At 37.1% G+C, this 18990-nt stretch overlaps 1 protein-coding gene across 2 annotated transcripts in view; it reads right to left on the bottom strand.

Moving 5' to 3' along the window:
- Nyap2 (neuronal tyrosine-phosphorylated phosphoinositide-3-kinase adaptor 2) overlaps positions 1–18990 on the bottom strand; it is a 249231-nt gene that overhangs the window by 82619 nt on the left and 147622 nt on the right. For both annotated transcript variants that reach the window (XM_058577456.1, XM_046439583.2), the window contains one exon: positions 12962–14056. In XM_058577456.1, the coding sequence (XP_058433439.1) occupies positions 12962–14056 (1095 nt within the window). The remainder of the gene's footprint in view (positions 1–12961; positions 14057–18990) is intronic.

The raw sequence follows: 18990 nt of genomic DNA, 5'->3' as shown, positions 1-18990 counted from the left end.
AATTATGCTTCTTCATGATGTCATGATCCTTCTCAAGATTTTGAATCTCTTTGGATTTCAATTTGTCTGTAATATGAGGGATTTCCAAATTATTATTTCTAAAGTCCAACAAGCATTTACTGAGCTCCAGATCTAAATTGTAGTCAAAGGAAAGAGCAGGGAGTTGCTGATCTTATTCTACACTTATTCTCCTTTGGTCTAGGAAAGAAAAAATCAAAAGTTCTTTTGAACATTTTTTTGGCAATATCACCACAACCTCTTTGTCTCCTTCTATGTTTTCAGCTTCTATAGGTACTTGCCACCTGTGTCCTTGTCTGAATTCCTGCTATCATCTTTTCTTCACACACACACACACACACACACACACACACACACACACACACAGAAAAAAATTAATGTGAAAACTCTTTAATAACAAAGGATGTCAGAAATCATGGTGCTTATTTTCTGTGATTTAGATAAAAAGACAAAAGGAAGAAAATAGAGCACGAATTAGATGTTATTCCTTATTTCTGATGTTACTGTTACTTTTTATTCCTGTCTTATTCTGTTCCATAAATTATCTGGTAGCAGACTTCCTTGTGACAAAATCAATCTGATTGATAAATAACACTTCAGAAGGTTCTCATACCCAACTTTTGGGTTTGGTTCATAAGCTAAAAATGAGGGGAAGAGAAATAAGAAAAAAGAAAAGGAATAGAAAAGAGGAGGGAGTGGTGTTTACAGTGTAAGATTTTTATATGAGGCTATAAGTAAACCTCAAAGATTCTACCACCTGAGGGTCACTGGACACAGATCATCAGAGGGGCACCCAGATGCCCAGGACTTTGCAAGCTACAGAATCTAAGGAAATGTTAAGCACAGGCCAGGAAAGCCAGAAGGGCCCAGTGAGGAAGCAAGGGAGAGAGAAACAGCATCTTTCTGAAGAGCTCAGTCCTAAATCTGCCCTCTCCTTCTCTATTCTTTTCCTAACAATACTTTCAGTGGCCACATATGTCTTTAGAAAGTGCCCTTGAAAATTTGGCTTTCAGGATTGGCATGAATCATTAGGGGCAAGTAACACATATCTCTAACATATCTTTTATGTTTTCGAAAAGGTATAGATCTTCAGGTTAAACACAATCAGCCTAGACTTCAGGTTACTCTTAAAATGGTGTGCCATAAAACTGGATTTACCCTACATTCTTCCATGAGTTTTCCAGGCTTAGCCCCACATTATCTTGGTATTTTGTAATTTAACATAAAGAAAACTCTCCGGGGTCATAGGTCAAGTTTGCAAGTTAACATTTGTATGGCTGCAGTTTAACCCTTAAAGGGAACTTCCCACCTTTCTCATAGGGAACTCTGGCTAGATGGAGACCTGGGTGCTCTTCCACACCCTAATGACTACTGCTTCTCTATATGGCTGTTTTTGCTTCCTATTTAAATTTCACATCCTTCAGTTCAGATCTCTGTCATACTAGTCTTCAAAAAGGTTTGCCTTATACCATATGCTCTTACTTTTAAAGGTTTTAGAATATAATATCTGAAGACCATATTCTGGTGGATTCAATTTTGCTTTCTTTTTTTTTTTTTGTAGAATATATTTGAATGTAAATGGGTGCCTCTTAGGCCTTTCTTCTCCTTCTTTAATCTCAGACCTAGGAGTTCCTGTTAGTTTGAAGTCATTAAATATGTAGCTGACACATCCATCCACAATCCCCCAGGGGTACATAACTCCAGCATGGCCTCACTTATCTGGCTCAATAGCTTCCACAGACTTCCCCATTTTTAGGTTTTAAGAAGAAAGGAATGAAAGAGAAAGAAGAGAAAGGGAAATAGGGGGCAGGGCAGACAGAAGCAGAGAAAGAGGGAGGAGGAAGAGAAGTAAACAAGATAAAAAAAGAAAGTAAAGGAGGGAGGGAGACAGACAGGGAGAACGGGAAGAATACTGAAACCCAGAGAAACACATTTTACACCAACACAGATTATGAGCTGGCTTCCCTAAATGTCAGCTACTCCAGAGTGTTTTGAAGCCCTCCATTGATTTCACAAGGAAGTAGGTCAGGGCTGCTTTTAACTGGAGAAGCCTCATGCTGCAGGTTTCATTTAACTGTGAGGAATGAATATTAAAAATTGATGTGCAAAGTAAACCTCTGCTTAATTAGCATCTGGATAAAGACTTTACCAGGAAAGCCATGGAAGTAATACAAAAAAGGGAAAATTGACAATGAGCTTTTCCACAGCTCCTTCTGTGTCTGCAGCCTCTTCCTTATGAATAATGCTCCTGATGGCCACATCTCCTGCATTCCTTCTATGAGCCAGTTAACCTGTAGTTAGTACGTTAGGGTTCCTTCTGTGTATCTGAGATTCCACACATAATTTAAAATAAAATTGCAGCATTTGCTTTTTTATAATGTTTTATTTTTCAAATAATGACTTCATTTTTAAAAAGTTTTAGTTAATTGTTTTAAAAGAAAATAAGACCTTATTTTAATGTGCTTAAAAACAACACTTCACAAACTACTTTAAAATCTTCCATCTACATAGTAAGTATTTTTTATATGAATTGAGTCTTCACAGTTTCTACCTAATTATTTGGGTAATACTTTGTTTTTCATTTCATAAGGTAAATGATTTGTAAACAGAAAGTTTCAAAAATATTAATTATCTTTGAGAAACACATCAATTGAGTTATGATGAATTGTTTCTCTTGCTGGTAAATCAGCTTTCATAAACACATCCTCCTGTTGAAAAGCTGTATATGTAATAAAAGGGGCCACTTTGTGCTCTGAGTTGTTCTTTATGGCGGAAGGGTACTGGGCACCATTCAGTGTGCTAGTTCTCCTCCAGCTTTCAAGGCTGAGATTTCATTTAGCAACCTGTAAACAACTTACCTCCTGTGGGAACGGAGAATGACTTACATCCTCTTCAGTTCTTTTTGCTCCTGACATCCAAATACCAGGATGATTCACTTAAGATGTCAGATCCTTTACCCAAGCCCAACTGAAGAGAAAACTGTACAAACAACAGGGAATCCTTGTATATTTAATTCATTTTCAACCTTAGTCTATGTTTTAGTAAAATATTTATTCTTTCCTCTTAGCATCCAATAGTCACCCTTTAGATTTGTGTAATAATTAAAGTTTGTTATGCTTCGTAGATGATGTGTCACCCCAAAGCCCCTGTGTCAATACAGGGATGTTCAGAGGTAAAATAATTAAGTTATAAGAGCTGTAACCTAATCAGCAAATAGATACATACGATGGTTTAAGAATCAGAATTACTTATTAGGTGGTAACTGTAAGCAGGTAGGGTGTGGATGGAAGGAGTAGGTTACTGGGGGCATGTCGTAGGGATTATATATTTTGTCCCTGTATTCTCACAGTCTATCTCTGCTTCCTAGCTACTATGATGAGAACAGCTTTCCTTCACTATGCCCTCCTGCCCTGATGTACTGCTTTATATCAGGCCCAAAGCAATGAAGTCAGCCAACCATGGATTGAACCTCTGAAAACATGAACTTAAAATAACCCTCTGCTCCTCTAAATTATTCTTTCATCTCTAAGATGGTCACAGCAACAAAAACCTAACTAACAAAGAAGTTGCTACCAGAGTGTGATCATTTGCTGTGATCATGTGGTTCACAAGCCTTTGAAACTGGTTTGCAAGAAAAGTCTGGAAAAATTTGGAGATGCAACCTTTAGAACCTTAAAATGTTCTAGGCAGAGCTTAACTGGTGATTCTGGTGGAAGTTTAGAAGAATGCTTAGAGTAATGTGGACAGTAAAGACATGCTCATGAGGTTTCAGAAGGGCATGAGGATTCAACTAGGAATTAGACTAGAGGCCATTCATGTTATGTTCTCGCAAAGAACTTGTTTGTATTGCTTATCTGCCAGCTTCTATATTTTCCTCTAAAACTTCAAAGGAGAATTTATTATAGTCAATATTAAATAGCCACCATACACATATCTTGGTTCAGAAGCCAAAAGGAAATCCTTAAGTTTCAAGTGAGATTGTATTAAAAAAAAAAAAAAAAAAACACTGAAGAAGAACTACTGTGATGCAATCTGTCCTAACTGATTAGTCTGAAATTTCTCTTAGACCTTTTTGACATGGACAAGAAGCTTTCATTATTTTGATGCTTCTCCCTTATCATTATTCATTGGCCAGTGGCTAATTTTTAAGTTATCAGCCAGAAGAACAAAACTAGTATGTGGGTATAGAGTCAATTTTGATATCCAGAAGGTAATAATTTAAATGGAGCAACATTTAACTTCAGCTCTAATCATTCTGTTGTGGGATACTAACAACAGAATCCTTTCTAAATCTAGTTCTTAGGATTTCTCATTTGTCTTATGGAAAAAAAAAGGACACGGTGGACATACCTACCCATGGCATTGTGAACCAATCCAGTGTTGGCTAACGTACTGACACCCTAATCTTTCTGACTGTTTCTAGCTATTTTATTTCATTTTTATGTTAACTATATAATTTTCATCCATAACAAGGGTACATAGGCAAAAAATAGGAAAACGTTATTTTGAATGTAACCAAAACTTGTCCAGCAGAAAATCTGAGGGAAAGTTTTTTGTCTTCCATCTATAGTCAAAAGAATATTACAAATTTCTGGATTTGGAATTTTCCCTTATATTAAACTGTTCTGGCTACATTTGGCTTAAAAAGTATTGGCTGCTTTAAAATTCATGTTACTAACTCTCCTTCCTCCTCTCTTAGATTGTCTTCAGTATTTTTATTCCTTTCATTTGGAAGAAGCAATAGCCCAGATTCTCCAGTTGACTGGTTACTGTACTAGGAGTGAAACATTTAATTAACTTCACTTCCATCAACAAGCAACAATAATGAGTTTGCTTCAACCAATAAACATCATGTCCCACTATAGACACTTATTAAATTTGGGATTGCCATTACTTTATCAAATTCTGAAAAACAGGTTTTGTGTTTTTTTTGTTGTTGTTTTGTTTTTGTTTTTGTTTTTAATTTGGACAAGCTTTTAAATATTTTATTTCCAAAGCTCATGTTTACCTGGGCAACATACATTCAAGACCACCAGTGGTATCATAAGAGCTCCCCAGATTTATGTAGTACCTTTCCTTCAAATAGGTTAAATGATTCATTTGAATGTGTTTTTTTTCTCTTAGTTATTTGAGTTCAATAATACAAAATGTTATCAGATTAGAATTCCTTCTTTACATTGTTTGTCTCTTACTTTCTTTAAAAAAAAATGCATCTTTTTTATCTCCAAATGTCAAAAAGGGATCAATTTTCACAGCTCATTCATTTGTGTAGAAACTGATGATGGCTGACTTCTTCAAAATGGTGCACATTTAAATGTTTGATGGTAATATTCTTTATATCTTTTTCCCCAATAAATCTGCCAGGAATAGCATGGTCATTCTTTTAAGTGTGCCACTTAAGGTCAAAAGCAATGAATTCAGCATTCTGCATAGCTCCATTTTTGCTGAATGACTGTATTGATTTCAATGTGATTTTTTTTTTCTAATTCATAGAAGCTGATCATTTTTTCATGTAATGGTTGGTTAAACATTTCTCATATGGCTTTCTTCTTCTCAAGTTCAATAGCCTTCTCTAGTCACTATATCTATTAATTCAGCTAGTTCAATAAATATTTATCATACTTTGAGTAAGACTGCATTGGACCACTTGCTACAAGAAGAAACATGATGAAAAGATGTGGGACTGTCCTCCCAGGTTCTTTGTCTTAAGGACAAATAAAATAAAACTAGTTTTACAACATGTCAGAATAAGTTTCATATCACTGTAGAAGTACGAAGAAAGCATACAAAGAAAATAGCATATGGAAAACTCAGTGGAGTTGGTAGACTCTGAGCTGGAATTTAAAATTAGACTGTTATTGTTTTACGAAATTTGGGGAAGTCCTTTCAACAAGAAAGAAAACATCATATAGAAATCCAAGGAGACAGGAAGCTTGTCTGAGGATTTACAGATCAACCATTAATCCACAGAAGAACCACAAAGGGTAGAAGATGAGATTCAGGGTTTTATTACCTGATATTTCATTTGAAATGTGAGAAAACTGAGGCACTGTGAACTGACTCATCCACGGTCTCAAAGCCTATTCAGGGCTAAGCCTAGTTGGAAACCACCTCTTTTAGACTTCTAGGTCACATGGAGTTAGAATGTAGGACATCCATAATATGGTGTGGTAGGAAACCCCTCACCTAGACCCAATATTTAGTTAATTGTAGATGTCAAAGTGTTGAGAGTTCATGATAACAAATCAAAGTCAGAAATTAAGTTTCTTTTTTCTGCTAATTGTACAGGAGGAAAAGAAATCAGTTTTAGTGTATTTTTGTGTGTGTAAAATTAAATATAACTGAGGGAATCTCGTTTTTTTTTTTTTAAAAAAAAGACTGAGGTAGATTTATTTCTGAATTGAAAATGTTCCTGCATTTTAAAAATCTAAAGCAGGGAAGGTTCTTCTTAATGGAGAGAATTGCTGATTAAATTGCTGACAAGAAACTGCACTTAAAGATTCAGCAGCCAGAGAACATAAACACAGGGGATAAACACGTCTCCCTGCATCAATCAAAGACAGCTGCAGTCTACCCCCCAGAAAGGTGAGCAATTATTTATGAAATTATGTCTTCTTCAGTGATTCTATATTGCAATTCTAGGAGAAACTGAATGAGAAAAACAGACAATGTCATGGTCCCAATTAACCAAGGAGTCACAAGCATTTTCAAAATCAAGGAATTTTACTTATACTCAATTTAACCTCATTATCCCAAACAGAAATTTCTTTAGCTTTTAAAGAAAAAAAAAGACTAATCAAATTGGCCAGTTTATTCTTGGGGAACTATACTTAAAAAATAAAATAAAATTAGGGTCTGCTTCCATCAACTACAAAGGTCTAAGGGGAAATGAAATGGTGCTGGAAAGCATTTACAAAGAGCCTTTTTGAAGTTCTCGTGTTTGTTTTACCTGAGTCCATTTCTAGATGGGTCTTACAAGGGCTCTCACTGCCTTTGAGCACTGGATGGTGTTTTTGATTGATGGATTCATTTTTCCTCTGGGGTGACCATGGGCTCTCTATCATGTAGCTGTGACTGAAATACAAGCAGTCAAGACAAAAGCCCTACATTCCTAGGATGGACTTTCATAGTGGGAGGTCAGTATTGAAAATCTGACAGAGCAAAGGTACCTGCACAAATATTCTTACGTTATACTTAAGGCATTGAGATCTGCACTCACTCACATCTCTTCACCCACATCATTTAGGTGATTTTTGAGGCCCACTGGAGAGACCACATGCCTTCAGGCACAGCTCCGAAGCGTGGGGTCCAGATGTGATTGAAGTGACTGACATATTCCAAAGTGAGTTTTGGTGGATGCTGCAAAGAGTTACTACCTCCTTCCTATTTTGATGTCAGTTACTAATTTGATCAAGTCATTTACACAGATTTGGTTTCTTCTTATTAAGCAGACACCCTTGGAAGTGGTAACATCATGAGCCCTTCAAGTTTCAATGACAGATGGTGGATTTAATGACAATAAGACAGGAAAAGAAATTCAAAGACTGATCAAGTATAGATCAAGTATCAATAAGACAAGAAACTGAAATTAAATAATCTGGTTCAAATCCCAGATCTACTGCCTGTATGACTCTGGACAAGTTGTTCCTCAGTTTCTCTAATCTTTAAAATACACATTTAATATGACATACTGTCATATTAAATGTGTATTTTAAAGGATATCTTTGCCCCCGAGTGTTGTTAGGAGGACAAAATGCATGCACATAAATATTTAGTGATGTCATTAAAGTAGTGTTTAAAAGAAGGTGTCCATGTCACCAGAGTTAGTTAAATAGTGAACATCCCAGGCTCCATCCACTAAGCTCCTCACTGAACTATCTCTGATAAGACCCAGGAACCAATATTGTTAACAATATCTGGGTGAATGTGATACAAGAGGTCTTTGGGTCAATCACCCACATTTTCTATGTCCTTTGTCTATCATGATTTAAACTATGTGAGGAATTTCTCTGTAATCTGAAAATGTCCCCAAGGTCCAGGCCTAAAAGCAACATCAAAACCCAGTTTGTGGCTTGATTTCCAGTCTGTGTTGCTAGAAAGTGCCTTGCTAAGGCAGGAAACAGTTTGAGGCCACAGTGTGAGACTTAAAGCCTGGGAGGCAACCAAGAAACAGCAAGAGAGGGTTCCTGAAAGGGTAGCATCTTTGCCTAAAATGTTTAACAAAACTAACAGGCCTTAGTCCTACCAGGCCTTCTGGAATTCCCTTCAAGGTATCCTTGGAGATCTCATCAGGTGTTTTTCTGAATATAGATATAAAGGGAGTTATATAATAATATAACTCCCTACCATCTTTGAAGAAACTCAGAGTTCCAGTGGTACCAGCTCTATCCCCCAGCTCTGGTCAGGTGGCTCCAAGTCACCATGCGTCCACAAGTCCTGCTCCAAGCAAACATGCTTATTGGTGGGCTGTCACAGGATGAAGGTTCACCTGTTGTCCTTTGCCCCTGACAGTTCTAAAATTGTCATGTACAGTCTCCACTCTTCCCTTGGGCTTTTCGACACCTGACTTTGTCCTTCCCACTCTATGGGAACACCTGCTTTCACAGGAAAGGAAAGGAGGTAAGGAAAGTCCTTAACTATTTTACTAAATTCCAATGAACATAAGTATTAAGTAGACTAAGCAAAATGTTTTAGATGTCCCTAAAATAAACCAAAAATCTTTACATGTTTCCCAGAGCAGCTTACTTTGGGGGAAGCTGATATTTCTAATCTCTCAGTGTGAATCCAGGAAGTTCACTTGCGACTCAATAGTGGGTTAAAGTAGGCTTTAAAAGTAAAGCTCACACAGTCTCTACACTGGAGTCCACATACTTAACTAGTTGAGAGACTCCTAGGACAAGTCTGAGTACCTGGTTTCTTGGTCCCCTGGTGATGAATTGGGTGATATTACAATGAAGAAAAGGGTAAAAAGGGGAGCAAGTCTAGATGCATCAATAACACCACCAGCAAGAAAGGAGGTGGGGAAACCATAAGAAACAGACATAAGAATTTAATTTAAATGGCAGAAGTAGGCTCCTGGGCTCTAATACCTCAAGAAGCCCTGGGGCTGTTTAACACTGAATCTCCTCCTTACCAATGACTTGAACAATGACAGCCTCCAAGGAGGGTGTCTGAGACACCTTGCTACACACTTTGCATTAGCACATAGTAGGCACACAACTATCAGAACAATGAACCTGAATTATCAAGAGAACTACAGCATAGTAAGAGACTCTTCATTTTTTAAAAAATGGGACAATGCATCCTGTATAAAAACAGATATTATACAGTATGTCATATTAAATGTACATTAAATGTGTATTTTAAAGGATATCTTTGCCGTACCAGTGTAGGGAAGCAGCACCCAGTAAGAGGTGATTAGGGAGGAGGCTCTGCTTAATGAGTGGACTTAGCCATTTTCACAGGTGTGGGTTAGTTATCCTGAGAGCAGATTTGTATAAAAGTGAGTTTGGCTCTGTGTTGCTCTCTTGCTTTCACCCTCCCTTGTCCTTCCACCTTCAACCACGGGAAGAGGCAGCACAAAGGTCCTTCTGGGTGCTGGCCATACTCTTGGACCTTCCAGCCTCCAAAACCATGAACCAAATAACTCTCTGATTTTATGGATCAGTCTCAGGTATTCTATTATAGTAGCACAAAATGTACTAAGATGAGAAAAAAAAAAGAGAAGGTTTCCTCTTTTTTTTTTTTTTTCCATTTGGTCCTGCATATTTATTTTTCATGGCACATGATTTATTAAAATAAAGTGTCCCATTCATGACTTACATGTTCAAAGATTGAAATCAAATCATAAAGGATACATAAAATAAAAAGATGTATAAGGAGGGTAAACAAAATGGGTCAAAAAATATTGTCACTTAGGTTTTCAAAAAACATATTTGTACCTGACCTACTTCTTAGGAGGACACAAATATCTACAGTAGCAACATATGAGTTGTATCACTACTTGTATGTGTCACATAATCCATCTCTCTGCACAAATTTAAAAATACATTGATAACCAAATAAAAGAAAAATTATTATAAAGATTATCAAATGTCCTGATTTAATTAACATTATAATATTGCAGCAACCAGGGAAAAGCTGATTTCCATAACAATTAATATGAAGATCATATTTAGAAAATTGTGAAGCAAAATGGAATTTATTCATGATTTACCATTTTTGTCTTATTCTCTTTCATACTGCCCAGTAATAATCGTGACCTTTTAAATATAAAATTATCACATTAGGTGTGCCTTTTATAGATTATTAAAAATAATAATAGAAGGTATAAATTTTGAGATTGATTATTTCAGCTAAAACAAAGATTATATTTGTTTCAGGCAGAATGCCAGGAAGTTATCAAAATTGACTTTTCCAAAAAGCAAAGGTAGACTGAATGAACAGGGGACATACCCTGTTCACTTTTATCCATGAAATGTAAACAAAAAATTCTGAAACGTTAAAAAAAATGAAACTCAAGAATTATGAATAAAATACTATTTCTTGTCACTTATTCTGACCCTAAGGTATCAACAGGTATCCTATCAGGCAAGAAAAACAGGAAAGAGTTGTATCACTGAGTATACTATGAGAGCAATTAGGAGTTAATGCTCAGTTATCTGAGGTTTTAGTCCAATCTTTTACATTTGAGAATGTTTCTGAGCTTGCCTATGATTTTGTTAGTATCTGATGGCATCTATTTTCCTCTGAAGTCAAAAGAAAGTAATGCTTGGATTATTCATATGTACTATCTGTGTTTTTCCTCCCTCTCACTTACATAAATTAATATACCAATGCTAATGTAACTCAGGGCAAGCCACTTCTCTAAAGGGTTGATACGTGGTTAATAGTCCACGGGAAGGTTTCCAATCCTGAGCTCCCAAAAAGCTGTAAAGAATCTGGATCATGTTTCCATGTACAACCTTTGTTTTAGAAGCACATGGAGCTCTGAATAGAGGATTTTGTGACATACAGCCCATAGACTGATTCTAACAGATGGATTTTTCTAGAAATAACTTCATTAGTTAATCAATTCTTTTACATATACTTTTTCTAGCTAATTGGCATAACTGCCAGCTGGAGATGCTTAGAATTCTTCAAAGAAGCTGATAGGTAGGGTGAAATTAAATAGTTCCAACAATTCTAAGATAAAAATTCCATTAATTTCACACTAACAATTATGTATTTTAAAACAAAACATTTTTCTTCACCTGTTGCCTTTTATTCTAAAATACATACTTGATCTATATGAAAACCAAACCAATCAAGTTAAGGAAACTTTAAATTTTAATAAATTTTCTAGACCAGGTTTCCCAACATTTATACTGTCTTTACTGTGGATCAGATAATCTTTTATTTATTTATTTATTTATTTATCTATCTATCTATCTATCTATCTGTTTGCCTATTTATTAATTTATTTTTGTGTGTATGTGTACTATTTCATGGATAACCGGCTTTATTAGATGCCATTAGCACTCCTATTTTGACAACCCAACAATGTTCCTAGTCATAGCCAAATATCCCTGTTTTCAGGGCAAAACTGTCTTCACTGGGAAATATTGCTCTAGAAAGAGATTGCTCCTAGCTTTAAATTCAAGTCTTAAAATAATTTGAAACAACTTTTTGTATGTCTATATAAAGGCAAATCCAGGCATGCCTAGAGCATTAGAAAGTGCTGCCTTTAGACAAGTACAATGTTTGGGGGATAATTATTTAAGTAGCTAATGCTTTCATAAATCTCTCAAGGTAAAAGAAAAAAAGTGAATAAAAGACAGAAAAAGTGGCTTATAACTACAAATGAATATTAACTGAGAATGCTGTCATCACCATTATCATCAAAAACTATTAAAGATCTCTTTTCATTTAAGGAAAGTCCTCAGTATGACTGTATTAATAGATTAAAAATATCATGAGGTAGGATCATTTGAGGTGTAAATAATTAATTATCCCTTGAGTTGTGTAAGACATTTTTAAGAAGTTAGTGTAACTTAAGAAATTAGACATGGAGAAAATGGACCTGGATCTATTTTGAATTTACTGTGTACTTGTAATTTATTTAGGGCTTATAAAAGGGTTATTCATTTAGATAGAGAAGTTTTCTGGTATTTAAAGTAAGTGGTCAAAATAGCATTTATAGTGATTTTTCTGCATCTATCAATAGATCCAGGAAGAGTACCATAAAATATAAGATGTGAATTAATATGGCTTTTAAAAGGAAAGCAATGAGTATATTCTGGTTTACAGTGACTCAAAGAATAAAACAACACATAGTATGCAGAGATGATCTTCCTATGTTAAAAAAAAGTTCTAAATTCTATCCAAATTGCTTTCTTTTCCACAAGGTTTTTTTTTAATACAGACTTTAATATAAAATAAAGGGTAAGTTGTAAAATTTAATAATTCAATATGTGATTAATTTTTCCTATAAAATCAAGATTTTTATCTAGAAATTCCACAATTAGAACCAATTGTATTCTAAGCTTTTATAATTATGTCAGAGTGAATCCTATTGTCATGTATAACAAAACAAAACAAAAAACTAAAACTCCCTCCCACCAAAAAGAATCCATAGTAGTCTTTGCTTTCTCTGTTAAACTTTTGAGACCCACTGTTAGAATTTAGATTCTACACTTTCTTTTCTTTGAAAAAAAAAATCCCTCTTCACTTTACATAGGATATTATATTGTGCAAATTGCCATTTTTCATTCTTTCCATCCATATTCAGAATACCCCATTTTGTTTAGAATGCCAAAAGCAAAATAGTGCATTTTGCATTTTGACATTTGAACTAAAAGGACCAAACAGCCTGCTCTGGGCGCTTTACTTGCATGCTAGGGGCCTGCTGTGTTTCTGGGTCATGCACCAGACTTTCTGGCTCACGTGGACTTTGCACACTTACTTTCTGCTGGCTCCTTGGAACGTCGGCCACTGGACGACTTCCTCAGCAGGCTGCGTCCTGAGGTAAAGAGGCTGGTGAGTTCTTCCAAAGGACTCGTGGGTGTTCTGGACCTAGAGCCACTCTGAGCCGCCCCGTAGGTGTTCACCGCAGCGTTGACCATCTTGGCCCCATCTTGCGACACGGGTCTGGGGGTGGAATGAGGCACTGAGGGAGAGCTCCTGGAGAGGCTTCCTGAATGCACGGCGTCGTAGGGGGGAGGCCTCTTGAGGCTCAGCGGGGTCAGGGACCTGCCCATGCTGACAGGCGAGGGTGAGGTGGAGTGACTTTTAGGGTAGCCGTGGGGAGACTGCGTTCGGTACAAAGTGGAAGGAGGCGGCGGGGACGAGGAGAGCACAGACGTGGCAGAGGCAGGTCCCAGGGCTCCTGGCTGGTCCTTCTCCAGTTTCGAGTGGCCGGAGGTGTGAGATGGCAGGGAGGATGGAGAGGCTCCCGCGGACTGTTTCATGTAAGACACATTTTCCAACACGGGAAGCTTGGTGACTTCCAGCGGGGTTAGTGGAGACTCGTCGGAATTGGGGGAGCAGTGCACAGGGGCTGGCGGGAACACCAGCAGAGGGGGTCTGTGAGACAGCAAGTTAGGAAAGGGCGGGGGGATGTCACAAAGCAAACCCTTAGGAGTACATGGCACTGAGGACTTGGCGAAGTCCAAGTCAGGCACCGTGGGAGTAGCACACTGCGAAGAACAACTGTGATGGTCAAAGTCGCCTTTGGAATCTTGGCCTAAGTCGTCGAAAATGGGGTATTTCATTTCCTCGTAGACGGCCTCGCTCTGGTCGTCGTCCTCTCTCCTGAAGTCTCTGAGAATGTTCCCCACCATCTCGATGTACACGGGCTCCTCCTCCTCGGGGTCTCCTGCCGGGGTGCTGACCTGGGACAGGGAGGAGTCCCGAGGCAGCGATGTCCTCCTGGGCCCGTGCTTTTTGATGTACGTTTCATCGAAGGACGTGCTAAGCTGAGTGTTTGGGTTCCGTTTAGGTTTCGGAGGGGGAATCTTCTTTGAATATTCATCACTGTGGGGTCTTGGTTTGGCAGACACTAAAAGAACAACAACAACAAAAATAGTAAAGTAGATGAATACAATAGGAAAGCTTTCCAAAATGACTCCTATTGTTATTTATTGCTATAAATTTGATGGGAGGAAGAGCCAACTTCATTTCTAGCTTGAGGCTTAGAATAAAAATCAACCTTAGAATCAAATGTTTCCCATATTTAGAAAGAGATGATGGCAGAACATTATGGTTTAGATGTCAGGTCTCTCCCCAGAGCTCCTGTGTTAAGGCAGGAAGTGAAATGATTAAACTGGGAGAGCTGAAACCAATTGTGTGTTAGTCAACTTGAAGGATTAATGATTCATTGATTGAAAGGTGGTCACCCTAGGCATGTGAGGTGTGGCTGGAAGAAATGGGGCACTGTATATGCCTTAGAGATTATGTATTTTGCCCCTGGTTCCCCATGTTCTTCCTTTGCTTCCTGGCTGCCATTAGCTGCATAACTTTCTTCCATCACAAGGTTCTGCCTCATCTTGGGCCCAGAGCACTGAATCTCTGAAACCTTGAGCTCAAAATAAACTTTTCCTCCTCTCGGTTGTTCACATCAGGTATTTGGTCACAGCTATAAAAATGACTAACAAACAGAATAAGAATTATCATCTTCAGACTAATTAATACTCCAATGCCAATAAATACATTAACGTCAGGAGTATTCACCTGAGTTGGAATTTCTAAATAGAAACTTCAGATGAAGCTTGTTGCATGACAGCAATCACAAACCTCATAAAAACTGCAAGGATTGAGAAAGAAATAGAATTTTTAAAATCTAGTGTGTATAAGCACAAATGTTCACAAAAATACCATAGACATTGAGCCCTTTGACTGATATGGCTGTTCCCATGATCACATCTTGGTTTCATTTAGGATAAACATTTCCTAGCCTGCTAGACTTACTTAATCTCTGTCTTGGTTCAAATAAATAGCTTCTATGAAGATGGATTTGATACTTTAGGGGAAATTGATGTAAAAATCTTATGAGGCTAGACAAGTTAATCTCTAAATCTCCAGGTATTGTTGATTATGGTGTATTTGTCTGGTTTTGTTCATAAGATCTTGTATGATATCCTAAATGCTGTCTTGGAGAAACTTTATTAGATATGTTCGGATGACACATCAGAACTTCCTGGAGAATTTTAAAAGAGAGGAACCCAGGGAATGACGCAAAAATCTTCAAGAATAACTACTGAAAATTCATAGCAGATGTGTGTACTAGTGCATCTCACTGCCTGCTAGAAGCCCTCTCTTTGGACAGAACGTACACTTTTGACATCATCCAGTTAGGTGGAACAAGCTGACAAATGTCTGTGACTGGAATCAATTGTTTAGCATGCAGGGAAGGCACTGGAGTCTTGTTATTATCTCATTAACTCATTGTGTTGATATGTGATTATAATGATTATCATCATTATGCAATGTGACAGAATGTAGCTGCTTACACTAGATGGTAGAACACAGTGGAAGTTGACAGTTTAACTTATAGGTGCTAACCTTAGGGAAATAATTAGTCTTCCCCACTGTTTTCATCCTAAAGAGCAGAGTCTCAAGGCATAAATCAGGAAACTATTAAGCTCCCCTTTGTTTTTTTTTTCAAGTAGCATATGACTTGTGGCCCAGGAGAAGAAAGTGCTTAAGGATTAGTTAGGTGACTACTGTATGCATCATTCATGCCTATAACAAGATGGAAACCATTAAATATTCTAGCAGTGACTATTTCACTTGATTTTAATGATTTCAAATGTTCTGTTTCATCATGGCTATGATGATACTCAGTACAATCAAACAACTTTTGAAGAGAAAAACTTTTAATGTATCTAGACTTTTCCTTTAGCCTATACTAGCAAATATTTTGATGTCATTTCCAAGGAGGCTAGAGCAATGAAGTCCTTTAGTGTCCAAAGTAAGTTCCTAGAGACATAATGAGGTGAAAATTATTCAATTAATTCATTTTTAGGAAGAAGAAAAGCAACCAAAGATCTTCTCTACAAAACTAGTAGCATCCATTTACTAGTCTTGAAATCTATGGAGTACCTTAATTTTCACATAATTTAAATAAGTCATCAGATTATATACAAAATTATGAGTTGGAGTTATGAGATGGAATAGAGTAAAACTATATATCAATGAAGATGATTGGCTTAGCAATGAAAGAATTTTGAAAGGATCAGGATTAAGAGGGGAAAAAAATAACACCTAGACCATTCTTTAAAACTTGTTTCCTGTCATCCTTAACCATAAAAAATCACTCTAAATTAAGAAACTCAGACTCTGAGAAAATAGTTGCCACTATTTAGTTGTTGAATGGTGTGTGGTAGGATGGGTTTCTAGAGAAGAGGAGTTTGAGTAGTGAGGTGCTCTGAATAGATGGTTAACCTGAGTCTAAGAATTAAGGTGTGTTCTCCATAAGATGAATAACTCCCATGTATGGGAGCAATCATATTTAGAATGTGATTTTCATTATTCTTTCTTAAGTTATAAGTCATCAATGGTAGATCTGGGTGTAGTGTGGTATTCATGGAAGCAGCTTTAGTTGGACAAGCCTGAAGACAAAGTTTCTCTTTCCCACAGAGATTAGAAGATGGCCTTGGAGTGGGTAAGACCAATGCTGGGGGTCGTATGCAAACTGTGAGCAAATGACACTTCATTTTATTTGCCAAAATAAACAGAGAACAAATGTGTGTGGGGGGGAAACCTTTCATATCTATGAAATTATTGGAGATTCCCACCCCCCCTCCGCAATACAGCATACTCAGAATTACGGTAGAAATAATAAGAAAGAGTCTGGGCAAACAATTTATACTGTCAGGTCAATTTCAATGTCAAACCAATTATAGATATTGTCTGTAAGGAAAACCAAATACACTTTAGGACTCTTATGGTGACTGTGAGATGATCAAAGTTGACAGTTGCTATTGACCAAATTGTGTTCCTCCTCCCAATAACAACAACAAATAAAATTAATTTGTTGAAGCCCTAACCCTCAATATGAGGCATTTGGAGATGGAGACTTGGGAGATAATTAGGTTCAAATGAGGTCATGAGAATGGGGCTCTCATGATGTGATTATAAGGAAAATCTCCCACCGCTGCCATGTTGGAACACAGAGAGAAGATATTCAGTCCACATGCCATAGCCCACCCCAGAAATCAACCATGCTAGCATCTTGATTCTGGACTTGTAGCCTCAAGAACTAAGAACAAATGCATTCCTGAGGTTTAAATTAACCACTTATTTTATTGCAAGTGCCTGAGCCAAGTAAATAGTGTGCTTACTGCACCTTATGTTAAGACCCGTTACAGTAGGAAAATAAGAACCTGCTTTAATTTCATTCTGTGGTATTGGAATGCTTCGACTGGTTTTGTTATTTTAGGAATTACCACAACTCTCCTAGGCAGCCTTTTGAATATCTCTTGTCCCTGTCCCTGCCTCCTGCAAAAATGTCACAGGGTACATTCTAGCTGCAAACAGACATGTTCTTACCCTCCAAGAGCCCCCTTTCACTATGTGACCTGTTATTCTGATTCTTCTTGATCTGACTCTCCAGCCAGTCTCTAAGTTGTGTCAAGGCATCTAGTGCTTAAATCTGACCCACTTTCTTGAGGTTTGTCATCTGGGGTGTCGTTTGCTTTGGCATTCTTCCTCCATGTTCCACTGTGCTCTGCTCTTTGGCTCTCCACCAGCTGCGGTGATTCCCCAGCAGTCTTGCCCAGGGAACCCTCCACTACCGAGGCAACTCCTTCCCTCTTCCGGTCCCTGCTTGAAGAGCCACGTAATTCAAGCAGATCTTTTCCTGCTCCTTCTGTTTAGTATTAATCCAAATTTTGACATGAGAGAATCAGGATAGTTCAGAGAATAAAATGACAAGTAAATCACAGATGATTGATCCATCCCTTCAAGATGGATTAGGGAGCTTTTTGCCTTTACAAAATCTTCTTTTCAGTACACATCCCCACTTTAAATCCTGTTTCTCTCTGAAAAGTCAAAACAGAAATTAATTTCTTTTCTAAACAATTAATTTTTTTTCTCTTCATTTTCCCTGCATCATCTAGTTTTACCATGGTGTATATATTGGGTAAATAATTTGTGGAGAAATGAAAATGTGTTTCAACTCTCATATATGCTTTTTAGAAAGTTTCTCTATATAAGGAAAAGTCTGACTTTTTTTGGCTACATTGTCCCATAATTTATTCTACTTCAAGCTCACTCTAGGCAATTAAAAAGTAAAGGAAAAAATCATTTTCAGATGAAGTTTTTTCATAAGATACTTAAAAATAGTCTTGAACTACATATGTACATACTGAAACACTGCTAATAAAAGACAATGAAAATTGCATTGCAAATTTCAACATTTAACTGAATTCAACCATAATGGAAAGGTGATTTTTATCACTCTTAAATGAATTCTAAATTATTTCTAATAAGCCCAAAGATAGAAGCAATAATTTCTGTTCAGCTCCAGAACACAAATTTTAATGCTTAAAATAGAATAATGAGAGTAGCATTGAAAAAGCATAAAGTGACATTTTTGAAAGGATATATCTGAGCACAAAGGTTATGCATGGCTTTCAGTCATGCCTAGATGATCTGTCTTTCACAGTTAATTTTGGAAATTCAGCATGTCCTTTGTCAACCTATCTTTCAGAAATACAATTTTCTTATTAAAAAAAAATGTAATGTGAAATCATGCTTTGGCATCTGACGGTGTTCTTCACCTAAGAGGTGAAAAAGAGACACGGTGCAGGTTGACTTTCACCCTCCTAGGAGACTCTGTGGCCACAGAATCCCAGAGTTTCAGAGTCTTATAGATTATCCAGCCTAAATTCCACATATGATGGGTAAACAGATATTAATTCCTAATCAACTTCGTTTCTAAAGAAAATCGTATAACTTCAATTCAGTCCACTATACCCCTTGAAATAAGGA

The sequence above is a fragment of the Marmota monax genome, unplaced genomic scaffold, assembly GCF_021218885.2.
Source record: "Marmota monax isolate L192 unplaced genomic scaffold, Marmota_monax_Labrador192_F-V1.1 WCK01_AAM20220418_F8-fsc00041, whole genome shotgun sequence".
NCBI lineage: Eukaryota > Metazoa > Chordata > Mammalia > Rodentia > Sciuridae > Marmota > Marmota monax.
The sequence above is the reverse complement of the archived record's forward strand: the minus strand, read 5'-3'. Positions and strand labels throughout refer to the sequence as shown.